The sequence below is a fragment of the Musa acuminata genome, chromosome BXJ2-11, assembly GCF_036884655.1.
Source record: "Musa acuminata AAA Group cultivar baxijiao chromosome BXJ2-11, Cavendish_Baxijiao_AAA, whole genome shotgun sequence".
In the NCBI taxonomy this organism is placed as follows: Eukaryota; Viridiplantae; Streptophyta; class Magnoliopsida; order Zingiberales; family Musaceae; genus Musa; species Musa acuminata.
The window spans coordinates 978,981-1,005,857 of record NC_088348.1 but is presented as its reverse complement, the minus strand read 5'-3'; the positions used below and the strand labels follow the sequence as shown (position 1 = coordinate 1,005,857).

General features: G+C 40.2%; 4 protein-coding genes across 4 annotated transcripts; 1 reads left to right on the top strand and 3 right to left on the bottom strand.

Annotated features, from left to right (window-relative positions):
• Positions 1-656: 656 nt before the first annotated feature.
• LOC103970828 (protein ALTERED PHOSPHATE STARVATION RESPONSE 1-like) lies at positions 657-8,743 on the bottom strand. The gene is made up of 4 exons (XM_009384756.2): positions 7,654-8,743; positions 7,426-7,511; positions 2,444-2,667; positions 657-1,476 (listed from the first exon to the last, which is right to left on the bottom strand). Exons 1-4 carry the CDS (start codon positions 8,741-8,743, stop codon positions 657-659), a joined length of 2,220 nt encoding a protein of 739 aa, XP_009383031.2.
• A 3,281-nt stretch (positions 8,744-12,024) lies between these two features.
• On the bottom strand, positions 12,025-12,954 carry LOC135626263 (uncharacterized). The gene has a single exon (XM_065131451.1). The coding sequence runs from the start codon at positions 12,952-12,954 to the stop codon at positions 12,025-12,027; it is 930 nt and encodes a 309-aa protein (XP_064987523.1).
• A 4,338-nt stretch (positions 12,955-17,292) lies between these two features.
• Positions 17,293-19,149, bottom strand: LOC135582898 (expansin-like A2). Its single transcript, XM_009383784.3, has 5 exons — positions 18,507-19,149; positions 18,306-18,415; positions 18,029-18,207; positions 17,713-17,845; positions 17,293-17,639 (listed from the first exon to the last, which is right to left on the bottom strand). Exons 1-5 carry the CDS (start codon positions 18,634-18,636, stop codon positions 17,391-17,393), a joined length of 801 nt encoding a protein of 266 aa, XP_009382059.2. The 5' UTR covers positions 18,637-19,149; the 3' UTR covers positions 17,293-17,390.
• A 5,474-nt stretch (positions 19,150-24,623) lies between these two features.
• On the top strand, positions 24,624-25,820 carry LOC135627689 (dehydrin DHN1-like). Its single transcript, XM_065133864.1, has 2 exons — positions 24,624-25,029; positions 25,124-25,820. Exons 1-2 carry the CDS (start codon positions 24,793-24,795, stop codon positions 25,592-25,594), a joined length of 708 nt encoding a protein of 235 aa, XP_064989936.1. The 5' UTR covers positions 24,624-24,792; the 3' UTR covers positions 25,595-25,820.
• Positions 25,821-26,877: the final 1,057 nt, after the last annotated feature.

Genomic DNA, 26,877 nt, shown 5'->3' with positions numbered 1-26,877 from the left:
ATCTAAATGAAGAAATTTTTCTTTCATGCAACATTTGTTTAAGATTATCAGAAGAACAACAGCAATTCATCATACAAAACTCGAAACTATATTTCACTGGAAATAACCTTTTGTAAAATCTTCTTGCAATAGAAATTTAAACAGCATTTTTCATATTTCAGCAAGAGCTTCTTGTTGTTTCCGACACTCAAGCAAAAGATTTCTGTTTTCTTTTTTCACATGTACATATGTAGGTTGCTCTATGTGATGATCTACAGGAACATCAGCTATTGTCTTGTGCCCAGATATATTATGTTCAGATAATTCCATCTACAAAGCGAACAGGATGCTTATGTCCAAAATCGCCTCTTGATAGTACTAATTAGTCCAAGCTAATCGCTGCAGTGCAGTAATCATAGGCACATATACATCATATCGAATGGAGAACAGCTTCTACTGACAGACACATTTCAGCCGCTGAACAAGAAGAGTACGCGGAGCCAGAGGGAGAGACCTTTGTGCTTCTGCTTTACTCCATTCCACATTGAAACGAATTTTCCTTCTGATTCACTGGCCTATAGGTAATACAAGAGGAGCATGGCACAAAGCTGTCATGGAACTTCTCAACAGCAAACAACAGTCAGCAGTGTCGATACGATTGCTGAAACACTCAGCAATTAATCAAACCCAAATGTGGTGAACACCTTTTGGCCAATTATGTCCTCCATGCAAGTTGCTGGAAGACATCGAGAGTCAAAGGGAGCTTTTACATTCTCTCTAGCAATCCTCTGTTCTCCACAATGCTGGAGTAGTTCCCCATAAGCTTTCACCGAACTAGCTGAGAAGTCTTTCATGGCCTCAAAGATCATTTCCAAGCTGAGCTGCACACTGCTTAATCTTGCTGTATGGCCTTTAAATGGCCATTGATAAACGGGGAGACCAGAATGGCCAGGCACGATTGCCAGCTTCTTTTTTAGAGAATCGATTTCCCTGTGAATATTTTTGGACTTCTGTTTTAGAGCTCTAAGCCATGTGTCCCTATCTCTAATTGCTATCGTCCGTTCATTCGGTTCAATGTTTTGCTGCTCCCACAGGTCGTGTATCGCAGCAGCTGAAGCCTGCATTGCGTCAAGCACCTCCCTCTCGGAATTCCAGTCCATAGCCTGTGACCAGCAGTTACCGACGATGAAAACAAGTGGAGCACCGATCCTTCTGGGAGAATAGGGAGTGACCCCGTCCGCTGTTTCTTCAGGCTCATGATGAAGATAAAGTAGAAGCCATCCATTTAAGGCTTTGACATAGTTCCTCTGAGCATTAACCCAGGCAGAAAAGTTGCTGATCCATTTAAGTATCTCCATTTCCAACTGCATCGTTTCATCAGCATGATCATCGCTGAGCTTTCCACTAGAGATATCTAGATCTGATCTTTTAGCTTCTGATATGGCAAGACACTGCATATGATGGCACTCAAGCATAACATTCCACATCCTTATTAACCTGCCAAAAAATTATTTTTTCCTCTTAAGAAATAATAAAATTTCAAAGTACCATAAACATAAAAGAAAGATAGGCCTTACATGCTGCTTTTTTTTTCTTAAAAAAATTTCATTCCCAGCAAATGATGATTACACCATACTTGATATCAAATGTTAATAATAAATTAAATGCATGCAAAAATGTAATTTGTGCATCATAAATCCTTTTCCTTAACTGTCATCACAAATTACAAAAATTACACATGAGGAATTAATGCTCTATGAAAAAAAGCCATGAAAAAAAAGAAGATTTGCTATTTGCCTAAATGACAATATAACCATTCGATAAGGAAGAGAAAACTGTTCCACTCCCACTGAAGTGGAAAGTAAACCTGAAGAAATTCTCTAACAAAACTCTAGAGCCTCAAAATAAATATCATCATTTGTGATATGTGGAATTCTCTAACAAAACTCTAGCTGGTAATAACAATACCATCAACTTCAAAGATAAGTTGAACTATAACCAGGCTATATTAGTGAACTTCATTGCGGAAATTCTTTTGTGGGCACTACATTGTCAAACATGGACTAATCACAAGCACAATAGCATCTCCTATCTAGAGGTAAAACATCTGTGAATTACAAGTTTCACCCTAACCAAACATGGAAAAGGACAGTAAAGAAAACAGTTGAACTAGATTCTTAAAATTTTAGCCTAAAAAGTATCTATGGATAAAGTAGATAATGAGTGTCAAAAATCGCATATATTATATTAAATATTCTGTGAAGTTAAAAATCAGAAAGAGTTATGCAATCAGACTTTCAAACAAAAATCGAGCTTATATCAGACGGATAATGTAGTTATGCAATCAGACTTGCACAACCAAGATGTTTGTGGAAATATAGATACTGGTATTCATGTACCTAGTTGAATAATTACATGAATGTACTGCTGACAGATGCACAAAGTATAATGAAGACTACCATACCTTAGAATAAGTTCAGTTATCTGTGGCCACAATTCTTCATTCCTCAGTTTATTTATCTTTCCTGAAATTGACTCGACCACCTGAATGGCTATTCCTATTTTTGTAGAAAAATTATTAATCAATTTTTCGGTGGAATCAATCTTGTGAGGGTTGCCACCACTTTTGACAAGGTTTGTCAACTCCTTATGGCTCTTATTAAGTTGCAGGCGCATTTTTTCCTCAGCCTGAAACACAAGATAGGAAATTCTCAGTGACAACTCAATGCAAACTTAAATCAGCATACAAAGTTCTATCAACTGAAAGACCAGATGCAGAAATATTAGGAGAAATTTTCAGAACAGAGATAACACCAAGACAACACAACATGACTGGTAGTAATCAAGAAAATGATGAGAATATTCACTTGACCAACCAAAGAAAGAGGATGAATTACTGTTACATGCAAAATGTTGACATGCCATCAATTAAAGCAAAAATTATTTAATTTTTAAAAAAATACATATTCTATCAGAATGAATGACTGGAACTTAAGTTATAATAGAAAAATTAGCAGAATATTGACTGATAGCTTGACTGCCTATATGCTGACCAGTATTCCTATAAGATTTTGGATCTTCTGTAAAGTACCAAGTGCCAGATATAAAACCAGAAGCTTTATTAGTCGAATATAGACATCATGGCATATAATGTAAGATACGATGAAAAAGGCATCCAAATTAGTTTGTCAACCACGACATTGGGAACTTGTTTTAGAACATTTTTAAGTCTATCCGTTACTTAAGCACATTATCTAACATTTTAAATTACTGTCATACGGTAAATAGCTTGCATGTACACATTAGCCATCAAAGTCATATGCTAATAACTCATCAAAAATATTAAAACCTTCATATAATACATGGAGTGATGTAAAGTGGAAACAAAATTAAGAAAATACTACTAGAAAAAATTTTAGTAAACTGGCCTTATAAGGGAGGACGCGAGAAATCAACTCCTTACAGCAAAGAAGATCTTTACAATACTTAAAGATATATTTTTTTTGATGATTTCATAAGCCTAGAGGAGGTATTTATTTATATTACTTTTAAGCCTTATTTATATGATTTCATAAGCTTAGAGGAGACCTTTACAGATCCTTCATGCATTCAAACCCTACAGCTTCATTACTTCAAAAAACTACTAAAGTTGATCTTCTACTCAAAGCATCAACAACACGATTGGTAGTACCTGACTTGTGTTTGATTACATAGGTAAATTGCTCTACGTAGGAAGTCTGTCTTGCATGCATCTTATTTAAGTGCTATTGGTTCTTAAAATACTTTAAGGCTTCGTGGTCTGAATATACTATAAACTCACATGGGATCAAGTAACATTCCTAATTCCGTAAAGCTTGTACCATAGCATACAACAATGGTCCATATGTTTTTCCCTACTACGATTGTAGATTAGAATTTCATCAAAGTAGTCTATTACAAATTTTTCAATAAAATCATTTAAATACTTGATTCGTAAGCTTCATGAATATACTCGATGTATTGGACAACCCAAATGGCATCACCATGCATATAAGCCTTCTTTTGTCTTGAATGCAGTCTTCCATTCGTCTCTAGGCCTTATAAAAATTTGATAATATTTGCTACGAAGATCAATCTTTGAGAATATCTTGAAGCCTTATAGTTGATCCAATATATCTTCTAGTCGAGGTATGGGAAAGCGATACCTAACTGTGATTTTGTTGTTGGCTCGGCTATCTATGCACATCCTTTAGCTTTCATCTTTTTTAAGTGTCAACAAAGCCTGTACATGGGCTCGTACTTTCTCGAATATATCCCTTCCGTATCAGCTCATCTATCTTCTCCCTTAGTATCTCATTCTCTTTTGGGTTCATTCAGTAGCGAGGTAAATTTGATAAACTTGCTCCTGGAGCCAAATCAATTTGGTGTTGAATATCTCTCATGGGTGGAAGTCCATCTGGTAATTCTTTAGATATGATCTCTTTGAATTCTTTCGATATTGATTTTAGTTCATTTTGAATCTTTACTTCTGGTGGCTTTTCTCCCTTCACAATAGGAGCATAGATGACTCTTGTTTCTTTATATCTGGTAATGAATTTCTACTCAGAGTTGAAAATAGATAAGACAGACTTCCCCTCCACTTTAGAATTGTTGGATTCATCTCTCTTTTTGTTAGTTAGTAGAATGGTAATCTCCTTCCCATTCTACTAGAATACATTGATATTTTTTCTTCCAATGTAAGTTACATTCACATCATACTCCCATGACCTTTCAAGTAGCACATGACACACATCCATATCAACTACCACACATATAACTTCCTCCATATAGCTTTTTCCAATTGAGATAAGAACTCTACAGATTTCAGTTACTGTGACAGTAGGGCCTTCTTTAATCCACTCTAGATTATATGGTGTTGGATGAACTTCCACTATAATTTTAAGTGCCTCACTAGTGATTTGGATATAATGTTGTCATGGCTACTATTGTCTATGATCAATGCATAGACTTTATTATTAACGCTACATCAAGAATAAAAGATTTTCTTACGTTAAGATGGATCTTCTTGTCCTAGGATGAGTAATAATCTTTTTACAACACATGCGATGTATTCCCCTTCTTCCTTTGCTATTTTAATATTATCAATATCATCAATCGATCATCTTGGGCATCTCCTTCTTCTTCAAAGTCATCTTTATGATCTGCTATATTGATAGTCTTACAAGCACGACACTTGTTAGAACGATGACCAAGCTCCTCACATTTAGGACATTTCCCAACCATGGTCGAGCATATAGATTGTTTGTGGTCATCACGATATGCTTAACTTGTCTTGTTGCTCCTTCGATATTTGTATCTTGATTTATAGGTTGTATTGGCTCAATCACAACTTGCTTGTCTTTGTTAAGAGCAGGTCATGTTATCAGAATAGAGAATTGCCGAGTAACAATTAGAGGTTGAGTTAACAATATTTTAGCCTTTAATGCCATATTGTGTGCTTTATCTACTGTCCATATCATATTAAAGATATTCTATCTTTAATTGTAAATTTTAGTGCATTGATTATTTTGTTGTTTGTTGGTCTTCTGACTCTGATAAATTACATCTATATGAAAGGCATAAGAACTCATCAGTATACTCGGTTACAGATTGAGCGTCTTGGATGTAGGTTTGGTATCATTGAAATAACAGTTGTTCATAGTTTCTTGATAGTGTTGAATCTTAGATTTTGATGGTGAAATTAATTGATGAGTTTATGAACTAATATAATTTTTAGATAAGCAACACAGAAAATACTTCGATCATGGAATCGAACTATTAAAGGGCAAATTATCGAAATAGGAGAATCGAACATTATGACGGGAAAGTATCATGTCGAAAATTGGACATCGAGCTAGAGGATTAGTCGACGTGCCGAAGATTAGACTTCGATCATGGCATCGTGTTGGAAGGATCAAGTATTGCGCCAAAAGATTGGATATCGTGGGAAAATCGACATGCCGATAGATCGAGTCATATGCTGAAGGAAAGGGTGATGTACCGAAGGTTTGGACAACATGCCAGAATGGCGTACAACATGGAGAAAGCTTCATAATTATGTGGGATATGTGATTGGATTATTAAAGCCTTGATCGAGATCTATCTGAGTCAAATTGAGTTGGTAGTGGGTCAAAATTATACCAACTTTTCAAGGAACCCGTTCGGCTTGCACTAGCGTTAAATTGGGTCTATTAGAAGGCCAAATTAGTCACCTAAATTAGGCTTGGATAGTGGTACCACTAGACCCAAGCGGTAGTATTACTTGAGTCAGTCGAAAAGCTCTGTTTGTGCTTTCTCGACGTTTCCAATGGTAGTACACCTATGTTGACGATAGTACCATCCAGAGTGACGATAGTACTACATAGGCCGATGATAGTACCACCAAAGCCATGATTCACGGCCTCATTACAATAGTAATATCGCCTGGTGCTAGTAGTAGTATTGCTAGTATCTCAAAATTTTAGATATTTAAATTTTTGGTTCTATTATTGAAGTCTATAAATACCCTACTCAACCTTGGTTGATGGTGCACCTATTAATGAGCACAAAAGTATTATAAACTCTCTTTTTGAGTATTGTTTGAGTCTCTTCCTTCTTAAATTTAGAGGTGATTCTAAGTTATAGGAGGTGAAAGATCTTATAAAAGAGTAATTGTGAAGGTTATCTCCTAAGCCTATTAGAAAAAGAAAAGCTATAACAGGGATAGTTAATCTTTATCCGTTGGAAAGAATATCGGTAGTGAAAACTAGTAGTCTTGAGGGAAGAGGAATCAAGAGTGGACATAGGTAGAAAAGACCAAACCAATATAAATCGATTTGCATTCCTTCTCTTACTTTTGATTTATTATTGCTTACTTATTTACTTTACTCGTAACCCTTATTCGTATTTTTGATTAATCGTGTTTTCGATATGGATTTATCAATCAAACTTTATAATCAAAATTTATTATACATGCCTCTATCTCAATTCTAAAAATTTGTCATTTGCAGGATCTATGCCTATATCAACAGTAAATGCCATTGTTCATAAGAGACACACCAAAAATAAAGAATATAACCTTGCTTAGAAAAGGAAACACCCTTTTCTAGGCCTTATAAAATCTAATATTTGCAAAGGTTCAGATGCTGCAACTTGCCTACGACGCTATTATCTTTAAGTTAATTCTCTATTGACGCCTCATTTGTTCTTAACTCCACCAAAAAATCGCCGACAATAAGGGATGGGATTACCACATAGTTTCACAGGCAAAAAGAAAAAAAATTCATTCCTTGGATCTTCCCGTTCCTTTAAAAGATTGGAGCATTATAGATCACCAAGTACAACCATCATTTTAAATCAACCCAGTTTCAAAGAATTCCCAATCAAAATAAGAACTGAAAGCAAGAGAAGGAAGAAGTAAAATGCACTTTGAAAGATGCAGAAGCATACCCTCACTTCATGGTATAGCTTCCTCTCCCAATTGTACAGAGTCCGTAATGTGGAAGCAAGACTTCTATAACCCATTGCCTTATCATCTGTAAAGTTGGAAAAAAATTCAGAACTGGATTTAGTCAGTCATCGCATCCATCATCCTCGACGAAACCGATATTTTCATAAGAATATAAAATTAGCATAGATTTCACTGCGGTGTTAAACAGATGATCTTTTTAGTTTTACCTTCGTACAGAGAATGCGCAGGGTGGTAATGGTGATCCCTTATCTCTAGCAATTCGGAAAGCTCTCTGGCGCACTGGGATAACCTTTCAAACTGGGTCTTAATTGCACGAGCAACCGCCGAATCTCTCAGAAACTTCTTCGGAGATGCCACATTCCGCTGTTCGTCCCGTCGTTTCTGAACCTCGTCAGCCACCACATTCTTATCGGCAACCTCAGAAGCCGGTGGCCTTGAATGGTCATTCTTTGAGCCTTCCTCGACGTACTCTCTGTACGCCTCCATTCTTACCTGCTGATCTTCCTCTTCGAGGTCGGGGATCCCTTCCTCATCCCTCAACTTTTGGTAGTTCGGGCTAGGGGTATGACGATAATAGGAGTTATTGTCAGTCTCGAAAAGGTTCAACAAGTCCCAGGTGGAGGTTCTCGGGGGCGAAGGGGGCGGCGGCGTTGCCCTCGAGGAGTAAGACTTGCCTAATGCCGATGACGCCATCGTCCTAGGCGGCGGCATCGCCGGCGGGCCAAAGGATCCACCCAGAGAGCCGTAATATCCAGGGAAATCGGCGTAAGGCTCAAAGGAGCCAACTTGGACGGTCTGGTAGCTCTGCGGTGGCCGCTCAAAGACGACGGAGGGCGGCGGAGGTCGGCTGCGGGCGTAGTGGATGCTGCCGAAGCCGCGTTGGCTGGGAACCGTTTTGCGGTGGTCGAGGTGGTCGACAGGAGAAGAGCCGCAGGAGTAGAACGGGGTACCGTCGTCGCCATTGTAGCAGGAGTCGGCCGGAAGGAAGCTGACGCGGGAGTCCTGGTGCGAGTGGCGGCCGGAGGACACCAGCGAAGGCGGGGGGCAAGGCTCGGGCTTGCGGCAGACGGGGGGTGGGAGAACAGGGGAGGCGGGGGAGGAGGAGTAGGAAGGGGGGAGGAGGAGAACGAGGAGGCGGTGGAGGGCGGCGGAGACGGAGAGGAGGGAGTCAGAGTAGGCGGCGTGGGCGTCGGCGAGGGCGGCTCGGTGGTGAATGGCGGCCTCCAGGAGGTCAGTCCGGGCGCGGCATAGCGCCACGGCCTCCTGCTTCTCCACCTTCGACTCCGAGCAACCCATATACTATCTATCACTTGGACTCTTCAACAGATACCATTACTACCAACACAGTCGGTCTTCTTCCACCAACACACGACAGTTAGCTTGACAAGGACGAGGAAACACACACAGAATATTTATTTCTATATGATTTGTTTGATAAGAGAGAGAGAGAGAGAGAGAGAGAGAGATGGGGAGAGGGGAAGGAAGGAAGGAAGGTAGAGATTTCGGAGGTATAGGAATGGTTGGGCAGACCAACCCATGCATGAGACCGTTGTGAGAATAAATAATAAGAAAAAGGCAACGTGAAAAGGTGCAATAGAAGATTATATGGAATGAGATCATATCATAAAAAGAAGGTGCATGAATCCTTGATAGATACTTGACCCCTAAATATGACAGCTATAATATCTAATTCTGTAAGTAGATCGATGTTTATGATACTGAAATATGAAGAAATTATAATGGTAAAGAGAATAATATAATGGTAAAGAAATTATAATTGGCTTCTACGTTTTTTGTCTCAACAATGAGAGTCACAAAATGTGGAGAATTCAAATGAAAGCATCATATGGTCATTATATTTCAAACGTTACTATAACAACAATAAACCAACCATGATTATGATTATTACAAGGAGGATGATCTTAGTCCATAAAGGAGATGAAATCACCATATAAGACAAAAATAATCAAATTATACTAAGTTAAAGTTTTATCTTTGCAAAACAGTTTGTTTATATGAAAGTTGTAGACAACTTTGTTTATGTCCTCCGACGAAGTCTCGCGTCTCTCTTTTCTCTCTTATCGAATTGGAATTAGAATGATAAGTTTTTAATCTTGCTAAAGAAATTTAGGAAAGTTTGTATATGTTAAGAATATGGTTGGTTGAGGCCATCCATAACACTTTCTATCTATCAAAGGAAGAATATTGAGGTGTTAAAAGCTGTTATACTAGTATTTTTACCTATGATTAGTTTAGAAATTTCATAATTAAATTTAGGATAAAATTAATAAAAGGATAATTTGATAATTTGACTTAAATATGTTATTCCTCCTAATTAGGTTAGGAATATATTTTGATTAAAAATGATGAAAATTTAATGAAATTCCTAATTAGATTAAGATTGTAAATCAAGCTAAGTTAATTAGATTTGGACTCTTAAATAGATTATAGTCACTGGAAATATATGACATTCATCTTATAAATATATCATGACCCTCTTGTTACGATCATAACGACACTAAGATGAGGGAATAAATTAGTGTTATAGAAATTTTTTATCTGACTTTAAAGTTCGATCGATAAATCCAAATCGAAAACACGATTGACCAAAAATATGATTAAACGTTATGAGTAAAGTAAATGAGTAAGCAACAACAAATTAAAAGTAAGAGAAGGAATACAAATCGATTTATAGTGGTTCGATCTTTCCGACTTATGTTCACTCCCGATTCCTCTTTCCTCGAGGTTGTCAGACTTTTATTATCGATCTTTCTTCTGATTGATGAAAATTAACTACCCTTGTTATAGTTATTCTCCTTTTAATAAGCTTAAGAGATAATCTTCACGTTAACTCTTTTACAAGATCTCTCATCACTTACAACTTAAAATCACCTCTAAACTTAAGAAAGAGAAACAGACTCAAACGATGCTCAAAGAGATAGCTATAACCTTTCACAAATTTAGAATTTGATGTTCCATCAAGCAAGTCTTATTAGAGTATTTATAAACCTCAAAATGCTTTAAAATAGAGTAAAAATTTTAGGGTACGGGCAGTACTACCGCTAATACCTAGCGGTACTACCGTCATAACTTTTGATGTCATAATATCAAACTTTTGGACGGTATCACCATTATAAATTTTGAATTCTAGACAATACCACTATCGCCCTAAGCAGTACCACCTTCGGTAGCGTCGACTGTTTGTGTTTGTCGATCAACTCAAGCAGTACATATCACCTCCTGGGTCTAGTGGTACCATAGCTCAAGCTAGCTTAAAGCTACTGTTTTGATCCTCTAACGGGCGGTGTTATTGAAGCAGTGTCCACCCAACCATTGGCTTATTTTGTTGAGTTAGTGAAGCAATGTCCACCCAACCAAGTGGTGCAAATGAGACGACCAAATGCGCAAACACTTAGTCGTAGAGAGTCCAACAAGCTAACTTTAGAACATGATCCTAATGCAACAACTCTACTTTGCAAGACTAAAAATATTAAGAACATTCTAATGCAATCGAATTAAATCTAGCAATTAATTGACAACCAATTATGTTAATTTATGATATTAAATGGAAGTAAATATATAATCTAATTTGTAGATGATCTACTCGTAGAATTATATCATGATCAAGTTATGTATGTTGAATCCAATCAACCAGATCTTGATCCTCACATGTGGGATATTTTAGGGCATTATATAAAAATTAAGATCTTGAATACCAAAAGTATTCCCGAATTATCCTTCTTAATATTATTGATCATATAAGAAGTTTGTTTATGAAATTGAATCAAAAATAAATTATGCACTTCTGACCTTTTGTTGATCGATACGACAAGTAATTCTAGAAAAAAAATTACATGTGAAATGTGAAAAGAGCTACCGGCACATTATGATGTGAAGCCATCATTCAATTCTATCTCACATGTTGGATACAATAATTTATTTATGAATACATTTTCGTATATATGAGTTTTTACTAACATATAATAATTTATCTATAAATATATTTTCATATATACGAGTTTGATACATGATAAATAATCAATTTGTCTACCTATTTGTTGATGCATTTATATTATCTTATATATGCTTATGTATACTTGATGATTTGAGGACAAACAAGTGATTTACTTAGGTTGGATATTAACTTTGCGCCCAATGTGATAGAAGCTTTGCGACTATCATGCAACAAATAATAATTATTGGATTAGATCCCCTTATATCATCGTATGATTTGTTTTTTATTGTCTCTCACTTTGTTTTTTATCTCATGGCTCAGACGTGATCCAAACTAGGATTGGATCAAACGACCAATCCAAGTTAGTTGTTCTCTTCCTTCTCCTAAAATCGATTTGGATTAAAGGAAGTTTTACGAGACATTAACCCTTGGAACACAAACATCATCATCATCATCATCACCGTAACATATCAGTCAATCAATGTGACATTTTTGCTGGTTCAATACATAAAACTAAAAATAAGGTCTTTTTTTTATCATTTCAAATATTATTTTTACAAGGATATTATTGTTTTACGTTCCCTTTTTTTTTGCTGCTTATTTTTCTCCGAAAAGAAATGTCTCAGAGGGCGGGAGTCAAAACGTTGAGGAGGGTGACCCTGACGTTGACCAGCGACTTGAAGACCAGCTCGCCGGCGCTCTCCAAAGACGGGACGCCTTCCTCCGCTTTCCCAAGCCTCTCCAGCGTCGTTCTCCTCCACTTCTCCTCCTCCTCTTCCCCTGCTGCCACCTCCTCTTTCTTCTCCTCAGGCGACGCTTTCTTGTTCGGCGGCTTCGACGTCGCTCTCGTCCTCCACCTGAGCACCGCGTTGGCCCATGCGAACCGAGACGGGGCCATCGCCGCAGCCGCTGACGATGCCGCCGCGGCCATCTCGACGACGCCGAGGAACACCGCCGCCGACGCCTCCGCGGCCACGACGACCACCTCCCCTATGACCCTCGCCACCTCCGCCTCCTCTGCGTCGGCTGCCGCCCAGGTGGCGGAACCGGGCTGCGGCCTCTTCTTGACTTCCCGAGCGGCCGCCGCGAGCTCGGCCAGCTCCTTCCGAGCGCGGCGCTGGGCGCGGAGACAGCACGCGAGGCGCCGCTCGTCGCGACGGCGGACTGCGACCTGTGCGGCTGCAAGGTCTTGCTTGAGGGCGAGGGTGGCGGAGCGGAAGGATCCGTGCGCGTCGGCAAGGGCGGGGGAGCGGCGGTGGCCTCGCCGGAGGGGTTCTTGCGCCTGGGGGAGCTGGAGGACGTCCGAGAGGCTGGCGAGCAGGAGGTGGAGGCGGGCAAGGCCATTACAGATCCAGTGGACCGCGTCGGAGGAGGTGGAGGAGGAGGGTGAGAGGGGCCAAGAGCGGAGAGAGTGGAGGTCGTCGGCGAGGTGGGCGGCGAAGGGGTGGGAGCGGGAGGGGAGACTGATGCATCGGGAGTGGAAAGCGCTTTTAGCGGCGGCCTTGAGAGCCGGGAAGGATTCTGACCGGCGGAACCTTCTCCCGACGACCATCTTTTCTCCTCCTCCTCCTCCTTTTATGAAGGAAGTGACGCAGTAGCAGAGTGAGGAGGTGGAAGGTTAGACAGGCAGGCGAAGGAATGCATGGATGCAGGGAGTGGGAGAGGTCTCTTAAGGGTGTCCTCTTCTTTGGGCTCGGCAAGCAGCTCTTTCTCGTGGTTGCTTACCCTTGGGATCGCTCCATTGCATCTCCCGGCAGGCGGAGGGAGAGGGAGACACGCCTGACGCAGTATACACCTTCTGGTCAACTCCCAAATCAGCATGTCGGTATCCAAAGATTTACTTTATTCTGAAAATATCAGCACATGCAATATACAGTTGGCGGACGTCAGTTGGTCCAAATGTGGGTCCCAAAGCGCTGTCGAAGCCATTTCTCGAGGAAACACTAGTAGACATTATAGAAGAAACATTATTGGAACGAACAATAATGAATAGCCCTAAATGTTGAGTTGTTTTTCTTTAATCACTGTGCCTCTCCTTTTTAATTTTTTGTCAATTTTTATATTGATAAATTGTTTTAATATACAGTAAATTTAAAATTTTAATCGTTGAGCGTAATTCTGTTAACTCAATGATATATATATATATATATATATATATATATATATATATATATATATATTTCTCACATTATTTTAATGTTTATTTCTTGCTTTTGGCTCATAGGTTATTTGATATTTAATTAGAAATTATTTGGAGAAATAAAAGCAATAAGCAAATCATGAAGAGTTTAAAGATTGGAAACGCATTATTAGGTTGCACGTCTGCTCGCCATTGCTTGCCTTGGGTTGTCAGCAGCTGGAGATAGAGGTAGGGCACTCCAACATATATATATATATATATATATATATATGTATTGCCCTGGAGACATCCTGGAATGAGCTTGAGCTTGAGCTGTTCTCTCTCCCTCTTCAAGCCCATCCCATCGTTTCTTTCTAGCATATCCTTTCATCTCAATCATGTTGGATTTTGCTGGTTTATCCTCCTGTTCTTTTATTCTCTCTCTCTCTCTCTCTCTCTCTCTTTGTTGATGGTCGTCCAAATCCTCATGGTAACTATCGTAAATGTTCATAAAAATAAAGATGAACTAAAGAATAGTAGTATAATTTAAATTGCTTCACCTAAAGACACCTTTCATGGTGATCTAAAGAACGAGGACGAATGGAACAGTAGCCCACGATCTCAAGCTCAACAAGGCTAAGTCCTGTTGGCTGACAGCCCATCAAGTTTAGCTGCTTTAGTAGCCCACAACTCACCCCCTTTAATCTAACCTTAGATTCAAATTAGGATGATATGGTAGTTATAATTTTTAGGGAGGAAAACAACAGCAATAAGGGGGAAAAAAGAGAAAAATTACATCAGCAATTTGATTCAAGGAGGAGAAAAAGACAGAAAAATAAGAAAAAAAAAGGAAGAAAACAAGGACAACGCAGAGAAATTGTTCTCAATCATTAGTAGTGTTATCGTATCATGTTAGATCATATGTACAGTAGATTCTTACTATGATTACTTGAGGGAGAATTTAGATATTGTACATAGTGATGTAATCAATCACAGTTATTCTCTTATGATTGTCACTAGAATTTTGGACAAAAAATTAAGATTTGTATATTCATTATTTTTATAGTAGATTATCTCTTAAATGCCTCTTGATTTTTATTCTTCACACAGGAAAGATTTTTTACGTAAATCTTGATATTATATTTGATTATGATTCCATTTAATTTCGCTGTGTGACTTGCTAATATTTGTTCATATATAAAAGTTTATTATTTTTTATATCCCATTAAATTCATCATCATGTACCAATTAATTTTCTTATTGATGGTTGGATTAATTTATATATATTGTTATACACGAGCAATTTTACATAAGGAACAGCAAACATGAGCACAAGCAAAATTTACTTACCGTATTAAATGGACTGCATGTTGCACTAATTTATCATGTTCAGCTATTTTCTTTTTCTATGTTTATTTCCCTCACAAAGATGCATAGTGAACAGTTTGGACTAATGTTATCACACAAGTATAGCAAGCTTTTGAAGAATTTGCCGAAAGCGTATATTTTTATTTTTTATTATTTTATAGCACCGAAGTTTAATATGCCTAAAGATAATGGCATGCATTTCTTGTGGGCTTTTGGAGCATGTTTCATATGAAAACACTCATTTGGCTACTACTCGGCAATTGGCAGCAACTGATCCATCTTGCATGCACATTTTTTTCTTAATTTTTATGCCATGAGAGTGTGCATTGGTATCACAGTAAGTGATTATATTTAGAGATAATATTACATGCATTAATCTTTCTAAGCTTAACACTTTTAAATATACATTTTTATACATGCAAATTCAGATCCAAATGTTTTTATATCAATTTCTATATTTTTTGACATTAATTATAGTTGGACTAGTGTGCATTTAGAAGCTATGTTAACACCAATTGTACCATATCTTTAAATGACATAAATTAAACAATGTTTATAAGACATATACCTAAATGTATATATGCAAACATCTCTCGAGAAAATCTCGCTGCTTTGTTAAAGAAAATCCTCCCTCCTAACGCTTATAAATATGGAGAATATCTCGAGGAATATTGCTTCTTTTATAATTTCTATATTCTATCTTCTTCGTTTAATTCTTACGATACATAGATATTTTGATCTACAATTATGCTCAAACTTGGACTCGAAATAATTATGCCAATCAATGTATTGCATTTCAAATAATTATACTATAGTTATGTCAAATCAGTTTCCAAGAATATAAATGTCAAAATTGTTAGGTGCACTTCTTGACAATGGTGTGACCAAATTATCTTGATGCATTCGAGCTGCCAATTAATTCTTGACAATGAGCTGAATGTTACTTGCTGATGCATAGTTGTTGCCCAAAAGAGGTGTCAAGAAGACAACCTTTTTGTTGGCTTGTTTGTTTTTGTTTTTGTTCACCATGTGATGCTGTGAGTTTGGTCGAAAAAACAAAAACCAGTCTAAAGGAAACTGCCGCAAGCAATGTGGCAAAGCGAAGAGAGAGGAACGAGCTGTGGTCACCAGCTACCACCATCCGAAGGAGACCTGTTTCTACTGGCACACTTCCGCTGCTTGTGTTGCATGCATTAAACAATGAATCCAACTCAGAAGAGTTTTTATTTGGAGTCAATGAACCCATTAAGATAAGTTGGCAGAAACTATAAATGAGCATGTGATATGCAATTTACTATATGACATTGAATGTTTCAGCTGAAGTTTCTGATCCAAGATTAACTCACTCCTGACAGCTTGTTTTTTGTTTGAAGGGAGCAAGAGAAGAAGGTCGGAAACCCAACCAGTAGTGAAAGGAAAAGACAAGAGGAGAGAGAAAAGATGAATCAAGGTCGCATAGGTTAGATAGAGAGATCAGAAGGTAGACTTGGCAATTGGCATATGCTGTCAAAGGAAGGTTTCTGAATTGCCAAGTACTCCGGCGCCAGAATTTTTGAAAGCCCTAACTCAAAACTTGTGACACCCATGTCGCTCTCTTGGTGAGCCAAGTGTTGGCTTGATGCTTCGGATAGAAGGCACTGCAGGGATAACTTAGAACGATTGGTATCCATTTAGAGGATAAGCTGTTCATGGCTGGGCTCGATGTAGCCACAAATCTTAAGCAGCTAGCCTCTCAGCTGTTCACAAATCTCTATCAAACGAAGATAAGGACCAAAGTTGGTCGCTCCTCTATTATGATTGGTCCTTAATGATCCATATGAATGTCCCTAATGTTTAGCTTCTTCACATCAACTTGGATAAGGCATTCATGGTCCCCTTCCATCTTTTCCCTCTCTAAATCCACTTGTAATATTGCGATCCAGATGCAAACTGAGTTCTCCAAGAATCGACTCTACTTCTCTCCACCATCAAGTTCCAGAATCTTGGTGAAATCTGAGCTCAAGATTCCATCATTTGTATCATTAGTTGTTGAGAGATGACCATCCAAGGAAACAAGAAAGAAATGGTAGGTGAGTGGCCACGAGTATGCATGACTGACTTTGTGTGACTTACACCCTTTTGTCTTCCTCCATCACATGCAGTGGTAATTAGGTTAACTACAAGATCACCCGCTACAGGAGACTTGTATGGACGACGACCATGCGTGTCCAAGAAACTTCCAAGGCTATTTAGCTAACCTACTTGTAGGTCTTCACATGTACACAGTAGCCGAGTTTGAAGTAAGAACAGAAGGCTATATGTATAATCTATGAGATCGACAGACAGCAAAGTCATTTTCTAACCGGATTTTCCTGCGTCAAATCTTGGCACCTTGTTTTTATCTTCGCAAAAAACACATGAACGTGTATAAGGAAACAAGCATTGCAATCTCCTTTAGGTTAGTATCCGTGAATCAAGAAGAAGATGAAGAAGAAGAAGAAGAAAGGGACGGGATTCTAGTATCAGTTCCAGTCTTGTGGATCACAAGGGAAGCAGCCTTCCTGGGCGACGTCGGTGATCTGAACACCCATGTCGTAGATCGACCCGGTTCTCCACTCGGCCGGCAGGACCGGCTTCGGCGCCCACACCCACTTGCCGTCGTAGCCGCCCGTCACCACAACCCGGAGCTGCAGCGGTCCGGCCGGCGCCCGGCTCGTGCTCCAGACCGGACCGTAGTCCCGGCTCATGAACCGCCAGTTCGTTGACCCGACCTGCGCCGGTTCAAAGAGAGAGCATCGTCACCACCACCACACGCAGTCTAATGGTGTCGGAAACCAGCATTACCTGAGCGACATCCACTGCCACTATGTCAGTCTGACCGCCCTGGTACATGAACTTGATGGCCAAATAGTTGGGACTTTTGCTCTTCTCTTCCACCCTGATCGATAGGTTGTGGTTCTTGTACTCACAGGGAATCCTGCTTAAACAGGGAGAAGTAAGCACACGCATCGCACAGTACACAGCTGAGATGACTCATTTGGGTGCAAATTCCATGTTGAGATTGAGAGAGGAAGCAGGATGGACCTAACTTTCCTGGGAATGGGGTCTACAGAGTTTTAGGCAGCTGTCAATGCAGATGAGGAGGGAAGGATCCTTTTACCTCTTGTACTCCACATCCAAGATGCCAAGTTTCTTGAGCTCTTGGAGCTTGCCATTTCGTGCCATGGCCGTGAAAGCAGGGCCGCTGAGCACGAAATCGGTGGTGTTGCTCTTGTTGAGGTCTGTCAGGATCACCTTCACTCCTCCGGTGCTGCAGAGTGATGTGTTCTTGCATCTGATCTGTGTGGTGAAGAAAAGAAAGCTTAGTCATACATGATTACCTCGAAAACCGAAGTAATTGGATCCACATCAATGTTCAGATGATCTTCATCTCTGACCTGGAAGCATGCTCCACAGCCAACACCCCCTCTGTGAATGGCGGAGCTCCCAGCTGCGACATAGCCTCCATCGAAGCCCAGAGCCATGGAACCATATCCACAAGCCCCAGCTGCAGGAGATCACAGGCAAAACCAATCGAATTTAAGCCACGCTTTTGTTTCCGAAGCAGTAGTACATCAATGGTGCCAGCGCATACATACCAGAGAGAGCAGAAGAGGAGGAGAAATAGGCTGCCTTAGACTGATGCACACACCTATCACAAGCCGCAGCTGAAGACATCGCGAGGAAGACAAGGAATGTGAAGAAAGCTTCACTACTGCCACCACCCATGTGTGGATTGGGATGAGAGAGAGAGAGAGAGAGAGAGAGAGATAAGTGGGTGGAAACCGGAAGCCACTTCCGGCTGATATATAGAGGTGATGCTTCTTCCTTCTGTAGTGGTCACTGGGCAGTGGGTCAAAAAGGGTCCTCTGTACACTGACAATACATTAGAATAACAGCAAGGAGGGCACCAAAAGGTGGGGGAAAAGAAACGAGTGGAGGCCAACAGGTAGGCTACAAAAGTAAATGGCCAAGGCACCCAACTCCACAGAATTGAGCTTGAGTTGGCACAGGGTAATAGCATGGTCGGCTGCAGGTTTTGGGGGATAAGGGCAGCGGAACGCAGGCTGGATGAGGTGGGCAATGAGTCGAGGTGATGAGAACAAGGGATGTGCGAATCGGAGAAGCCATGCGGCTGTGTTGTTGCTCACAAGCTTCCCACCATGTGCACTTCACCGAAGTATGCGTCGAATCGTACAGCATTCGCTTCTCCCACCTGCCTACCGTCTTCTTGCCTTTCTTGCTCTGAGACAAGAAGAGCCGTCCATGTTGTCTCTGCGATCGCCTCACCTACCCTTGAACAGAGTCTTGATCTTCCTTGGACTAGTTTATAAGCTGGTCTCAGCTTTATGATCCACGTTAAACGACTCATCCTTCCATGAAGGAAGATTGCATTGGAAGGACTTGTCAAGAATTATTTCGGAGTACGAAGGTCGGCGGACGAATCTGGTTTCCAAGTCTATACCATATTATGAAAAGCAATATGTGATCAGCATGGGATTGAGAGAAATTGTTTCTGATTTGTATGCTTGTACAGGAAACGAAGAAGAGGCAGCAAAGCAATGCAATGCCGTCTGTTATAAAAAGAGTTCTTCAGCAAGTGGGTTCAGCAGTAAGGCTAAGTTTCGGTGTCGGCATGTGTCGGCAGTGTCCCCTCTTCTCACGGACGCAACAGCAGCCATGGATCTCATTTACTGCTCAGAAGCAGTCCCACACGCAAGATGGCCTCAACTCCCACTTTTGTTCTGCAATCCTCCTCTTGACAAACAATGATTTTGAGCATTTTGGATGGTGATTCAGGTTGGTTTATCAAATGAATGCATCGATTATCACACTGGATCGGATCGACTAGACATGATGAGTTCCAAGGACATCACACCGAGGAGATTATCATATTTCATATATAGACCGGATGGAGTCACCATTAATGAATCAATTATCCCCGTCCAATTAATATCGATAATGTTTAGTGATGAACAAGTAGGATGAGAGTGATCTTGTCGAGAATGATTTTAACTCTAGTTGGATATAGCATCCCTTCTGGCTTGATTTAACATCATAGGCTAATGAGTCGGATGTGACATGACTACCTTATTCGAGCGAGCTTACCGTAAGCGAGTCTGCAATGTACCGAGTGGCTCTTCGCTGTTGGTGTCATCAGAAGAGAAGAAAGCCTAACACAACAGTGATATCGAAGTAGCATTCATTGCCAGCCGGATGTATTTAAGGTCTATTGATGACACCAGAACAAATTCCTAAACATCTCTTCACTCGATAAAGAACAAGATGAACACTCGAACAAAGGCAAATCAAATGAACATTTTCTCTGGAAATTGATAGAACGCCGTTCCAAATTGTACTGCAGCAGAGAAACTGCACATCTATTGACCTGACATACACGATCAGTTTGTAGAAAATTTGGAGGTTAGTGTGATGCATTAAACATCACAAAGTAGAAAGAACATTCATCAGATCACATTTGGGATGTAGCAGCCACTGCCACTTCCTCAGAGACCATCATGCATTCTGAAGAAGGAAATTTAAGATGTGCAGGCTTCCGAATGCATCATTAGAGCTTGGAGGTGGCGAGCTCGATGAGGCCTTCTCCGAGTATCTTCCCCGATGGGTTGTTTGGGACGGTCGAAGCAAACGCCACCCTGTGGATTCTCTTGTATCGATCAACCCACCTACCTATTGGTATCACACGAGTAGGAGATATCAGACGAAGCTGCTCATAATCCATATACCTCGACAACAATCAGATTAAGAGGGATGGAGTTGAATGAAGTCCATCAAAGCTATACAAGTTTCAATGGAAAGTAGAAAGAATCAATCATCACCATAATAAAGCGAATCGGGATAAGTCTTGGAAACCAGTAGGATGAGACTCTTCCAAGCCAAATCTTAGTTCCAAAATAGTAGACTCTTCCATAGAAAAATTCAATAAAAAAAAAAAGGGACAGAAACGCAACTAATCACCAAACAATTTTTTTTTCTTACCATAATTAATGTATTACTTTTATTTAAATAATTTATTTTCTTATTTGTGTTATATGATTAATGAATTAAACACAATTGATTTCCTTAATCATATGGACAAATTAGAAATTTAGCTATTTAATTAAATAATTAAAACATTATTTTTAATCAAAAATGTGAATTTTAGGAAATAAATGTTTCAAGTTCTATTTTTATGTGTGAAAATAAAATAAATATAAAAAAATAAATTATTCTTACCTTTCGGTGTGTGTTTATCTTCTCCTAAAGTGAGCTCCCTCTCCCGTATTCCTCACCTAACGGATGGAGGAGAGGTAGATCTTCTATTCAAAGTATCGATTTATATTATGAAATCATTTAGATTAGAACTATTATATTTTTATGATGCATAATAATATTTTAATTTTAAATTTTAGGATCACTGAATAATCATAGTTGAATTTAATGTCTATTTTTCACGATGATGATGATGCATGATTTATAATAGTATTTTAAGCATAAATTATAAGTTAATGGATTTTACTTTTAAGATGTGATTTAATTATTGAAATTCTTATTTTAGATTAAAACAATAGTTTTCTTTCATTTAATTAGACATATATCTATTTCAAGAATTTATGTGTGACTTTTTAAGACTTAATTAGTTTTAAATTTGGGACCATGAATTTATTAATTATTTAATTCAAAAAAAATATATATTTAGGAATCTATCTTAATGAATTAATATTTTATTATTGTAAATTTTAATAAAAATTTTATTTTGATAATTTATTCATATTTAATTATTGTTTTATAAATTTTTTTAAAAAAATTTATAAAATATTAAAATCTAATTTAATAATGAGGGTGAAACTTAGATATGACCTAAGTTAGATTGATCGATTAGACTAGATCGACACATCTCGTGTGGTTAAGCTTAGCCCAAACCATGAACCAATTATGACCTTGTTCACGAGTCAAACAAGTCCCAATTCAAGTTTGACCTATGAGTCATGATCAACAAGCCAAATATAACCTAATCCATGAGTCTAAGCCTACTTAACACTAAGCCTAGTTGGTGGCATTACCTAGCCCACTACACTAGGCCTAATGATAATGGATGACTTCGTTTCCCTACATAAGCCAATAGGATAATTTAAGATTAATGAACAATTAGATATAACGATTAAATGATTTATTCATCCGTTGAAAGGAACGTATTCTCATGAAAGACACGAATTCATATGCTATTGAGAGTATGATATAAATACTTTTTATCTGTTATTTAAAAAATATAAAATTTATCCTATGCTTTAAATAATGCATCAATGGATGTCAATACGATATATATATATATATATATATATATATATATATATATATATATATGAGTAGTGTATGATTTTACTATTGCATGATAATTATTATTATTTATTAGATATATAAAATTTATAATAAATTGATGTATTTTTTTAATAAATAAATTTTATTAATATTTAAATATATTTTATGAGTATTAAATATTAATTTTATGATTTTTTTAATGTTATACTCAATAAATATGGTTGTTGATATATTTTTATTTTATATTTATTTTTTTAAATAGTATACTAATTTGTAATAGTTTTAAGAGTTGGTGGAAGAATTTTTAGCACTTGTGGCACTGCAAGAAGTTGATGCTTTTTTTTCGGTTGTAAATTGTAGAGACATTAATATTAAAATAAAATAAAATCGTTGGGGTTGTGACAATAGTATATGAATTAGATTTGGGGTTTAGGGTTTAGTTTATGAGTTCATGTGTCGATCAACAAAAAATAAGCATATTCTTCTCATATGCTTAGCACCTCTCATAACTCTATCCCAGACCAAACTATAGTAACATCTAGCGCGGAATGGTGTAGACGCAGCATGTCTTGCTAGCTCCTCTCATGATCACTGCACCCTAATGCTCAAAACCAGGAAATGAGGCCAAATCCTCGATGTTGCTCTTCATCGATCACATCACAAGTTGTTCGACTCACAAACGTAGTCTTCATCTCCGCACAGTATCGACAAAGATCCAATATTTATCTAAAATGGCAACCTGAAGAGCCAAAAGAAGAACAAAGGAGCATAACGCTCCTCCCTGGTCTTGCGCATCAAATTGGAACTGAAGAGGAACATAACGCTCGCGAACGTCGCATGGACAGAACCATCGCCGCCTTCAACCCACATTAGGATTTACTCGCTGCAAAGAACCCGAAAGTTTTCCCAAACAAACCAATCCGTCAAAGAAACAAGAAACCCGTAAAAATCGAATTTTTCTGCAGACGAACGGATCATACCGCAATCAGAGAGACCGAGGAAGAGGAGGGAGCCGCGCTCCGACAGCTTCTCGCGAGGGGGGGTGGGGGTGCGAGCAGCAGACGCCGGCGACCGCTACGGGGGCTCCACTGAGCGACGAATACGACGGCGCGGCGCGAAGGGTGCGACGTCGGTTGTTCCGCAGATATCGCCGAGCCAGCGTGTCGATCGGGGTCCACCGTGTGCGTGTCAGCTTTATAGGCGGGTGCTATGAGCGTCCGGTGTTCGCCGTTATCTTGTTGGTCCGGATGGGTGAGCCGGGCGTTTCGGGCACGAACCGGATTTCGTGTTGGCTAAAGAACAGATTAACAGTGCGAATACCAACGGAAGGTTGAGATGACTTCTGCGGACTTATTTTTGCAAGCATGCTTGGACGCAAATAGGGCGAACACAAGAGATGAGGTGACGACGTCTAGGCAGGTAACATACAAATGACTCAATGCATGGGTGGGCATATTAGGCGGGGGATCGAAATCGAAGTACAGTGGACTCAGATCCTGCCCATATAAATCCATTAATCCAAGATCAGAGATCAGGATTGTTGCCTCCTCCCCCCCTGGAATGCTCCAAGATCACCAGCCATAGTCAATTCCACAAGGTACCAAAAGCCTGTCATGCATGGTACGAGTTGGGACGTGCGACCATGTGCATTAGCACAGGACTGAAGTACTTGCGTACGAGAAAAGATGGCAATGTCACCGGCAATGGCAGCGAGATAGCTCCTGGGAGAGCCCTCCTTGTCCGGCCGCTTCTCCTTCGCCATATTTGTGATGATGTATGTAGTACTCCTCGCCCCAACCACTGCACTACGAGGCTAAGACTAAGCAAACATGAGATGACCTCCTCGACTCCATACGTAGTTCTCTTTGAACGCGCTTAAAGATGAAACGAAGAAAGCAAAAAAGCACCGGCACTCAACCGACACTCTTTATCCCTTCGAGGCTCCTCCGCCAATAATAGCCATAACAATGTCTCGCACTCCCTCACACGACTCCTTGAATGGTAGGGGGAACGTGAGTTGCGTTCCACCGCTCCTTCCGGACCACGATGATTGACGAAAGAAATGGCTCTAGGGTCATCGACGCGTAACACGCGTCGCTCAACGAAACCACGATACGGCGCGGTGTAGCTTACTCGCGAGGCATCGCACGCGACCCATAAATATTTCGAGGGCGACAGGCCACGTGTCGCGACCGACCTTCCGGATACGTCCACCGGCTGCTGACAGAATGGAGGGCCCGCGATACGTGACGGTTTCTGAGTGGAGGTCTGTGAGGGCCGACCATTCCGCTCCCCGCCATCCTCTGTTCTCACTTCTTTACTCTTTAAATTTCCCTTGGTTTTCTTTAATTCGAATCCTTCGACGCGTAGGTAACGCGTCAAGCATCTGACGCTTCCGCTCCACCCCACCCCACCCCACCGCCCCCTACCCAACACACCGGCTAAAGTTCTATATAAGCCTGCGGCTCTCCTTGGAGTCCATCTCATACTGCTCGCTGATTGCTTTAGCTTTTTATAGAGTCTTCAACTGTTGGTGTAGTTTGTGATCTTTTATTTGGTGATCTCATGGCGGAGGAGCACCACAAGGCTGTGGAGAGTGGTGAGGAGGTGGAGGTGCAAGACCGGGGTTTGTTCGACTTCCTTGGGAAGAAGAAAGAGGAGGAAAAGACGGAGGAGTGCCATGAGGAGGTCTTGGTTAGCGGGGTGGAGAAGATCCACTTAGAGGAAGCCGGGAAGGAGGAGGATAAGAAGGAAGGCCTGTTGGAGAAGCTGCACCGGTCTCACAGCTCCAGCTCTAGCTCGGTAAGTTCGTCTCACCGGTTCCTCTTTTATGGTTTCTCCGCCGTATACCCGATCATCCTTGACTTGTTTGTTGATTGTTACTGTGTCTGCACAGTCGAGTGATGAAGAAGAAGAAGATGGAGGAGAGAACAAAGAGAAGAAGAAAAAGAAGAAAGGGCTGAAGGAGAAGATCAAGGAAAAGCTCGGTTGCGAGAAGAAAGAGGGCGAAGATGAAGCGAAGTTGACGGAGGTCCATGTCGAGCATGAGGTCGTGGCGGCAGCGGTGGTGACCGACGGTGACGACACTGAAGTGGTCGTGGAGAAGGTGGAGGAGTCGACCGTCAAGGTAGAAGCCGGCCCTGAGGGGGAGGAGGAGAAGAAAGGGTTCCTGGAGAAGATCAAAGAGAAACTGCCCGGCCACAAGAAGCCAGCGGAGGAGGTCCCTGTTGCGTGCGTGGCGGAGCACGAGGGCGAGGGCCACGAGGGGAAGGAGAAGAAGGGTATCCTGGGGAAGCTAATGGAGAAGCTGCCGGGTTACCACAAGGCCGAGGAGAAGGAGGGGGAGAAGAGCAGCCCTGCCCACTAGGAACTCTTTCTCATGCCGGTGTCATACTCTTCTGAAGTGTTTGGTTTGCTACTGGTCGTGTGTCATGCATCTGCAATGCTTTTGGTTGGTAGTCTTGGCTTTCGAATAGGTGCCTAGTTTCATGTTTTGGTGCCACTGGGGTTTCTTTGCTGCAAACTAGAATGATGATCGATTGGTATTCATTGTGCATACATATCTATCAATTATACATCTGTTTTTATGTCTAGTTCTTCCCTTTACCTGCTGAGCCTGACATAAGAACCATCTTTGTCAAAGGAAAAAAAAAGACACAAACAGGAAAAGCAAATCCTCCACTAATCCATTCTGTCAAATGATGACGATCAAAGAAAACAAAAAAGGTCGCTAGTTATGCAATGGTTGCACTCAAAGAATCCCTCTTTTACACCGTGAACGAGGGGGCTGCCTTTCGATGGTGTGGAATCAAAGACACTGTTGTAGGTTGAACCCCATCACACTCCGACGTTGGACGCTTGCATTATTCCAGTCAAAACATCACCACGTCAAATGACAATCTATTTTCGATAAGAGGATGCAGATAAATTCTATAAAAGCCTCATTTGATCAAATAAGTTTGATTTAGTCAAAATAATCAATCCAGAATCATTCTGAACCGTGCTGATTCGGTCAAACTGGTATTATTCGGTTTAAGCATTTCTCACAGGCATTGTGGGCTGACTTCTCGGCTCAACACAGTACTGGGTCAGCGCTGGCTTAGCCCACAGTGGGCTGAACCAGGGAGCACGTGTGCAGCACGTGCTCATAAGGGAGGGACGTCGCGGGCTGGGTCTCACCATAGGCCGCGCCGACCCGCGCTGAGCCACAGACGGCAGGGCCCCCACACCCCCCAGCCGCGGGCCCTGCTGCCGCGCTAGCCGACTCACTGGACCTGAACAGATCCCGGAGCCGAATTTTCCGAGCCTTGGCCGAAACAAAGTCGCGCCTTGGTCCGGCTGCTCCGGACTGGGTTAGCCTGATCCGACCCTCGTCTGACTCGGTTCGGACCCGAATTCAAATTGATTATTTTTTTTACAATTTTTTTTTATAATTATAGAATAATAATTTTAATTATTAAAAAAACCATAATAACATGTAAAATTTATAAAATACAAGATTAAATGTTCCAGAACTGAAATATGATTAATAAAATTTAAAAAATATTTTGCATGAACTAAATATTAATAAAATAGTATTTAAAAAAATAAAATAAAAAATCATTAAAAATAAAATCATATGAATACATTTCATGTCAGATAGGCTACATA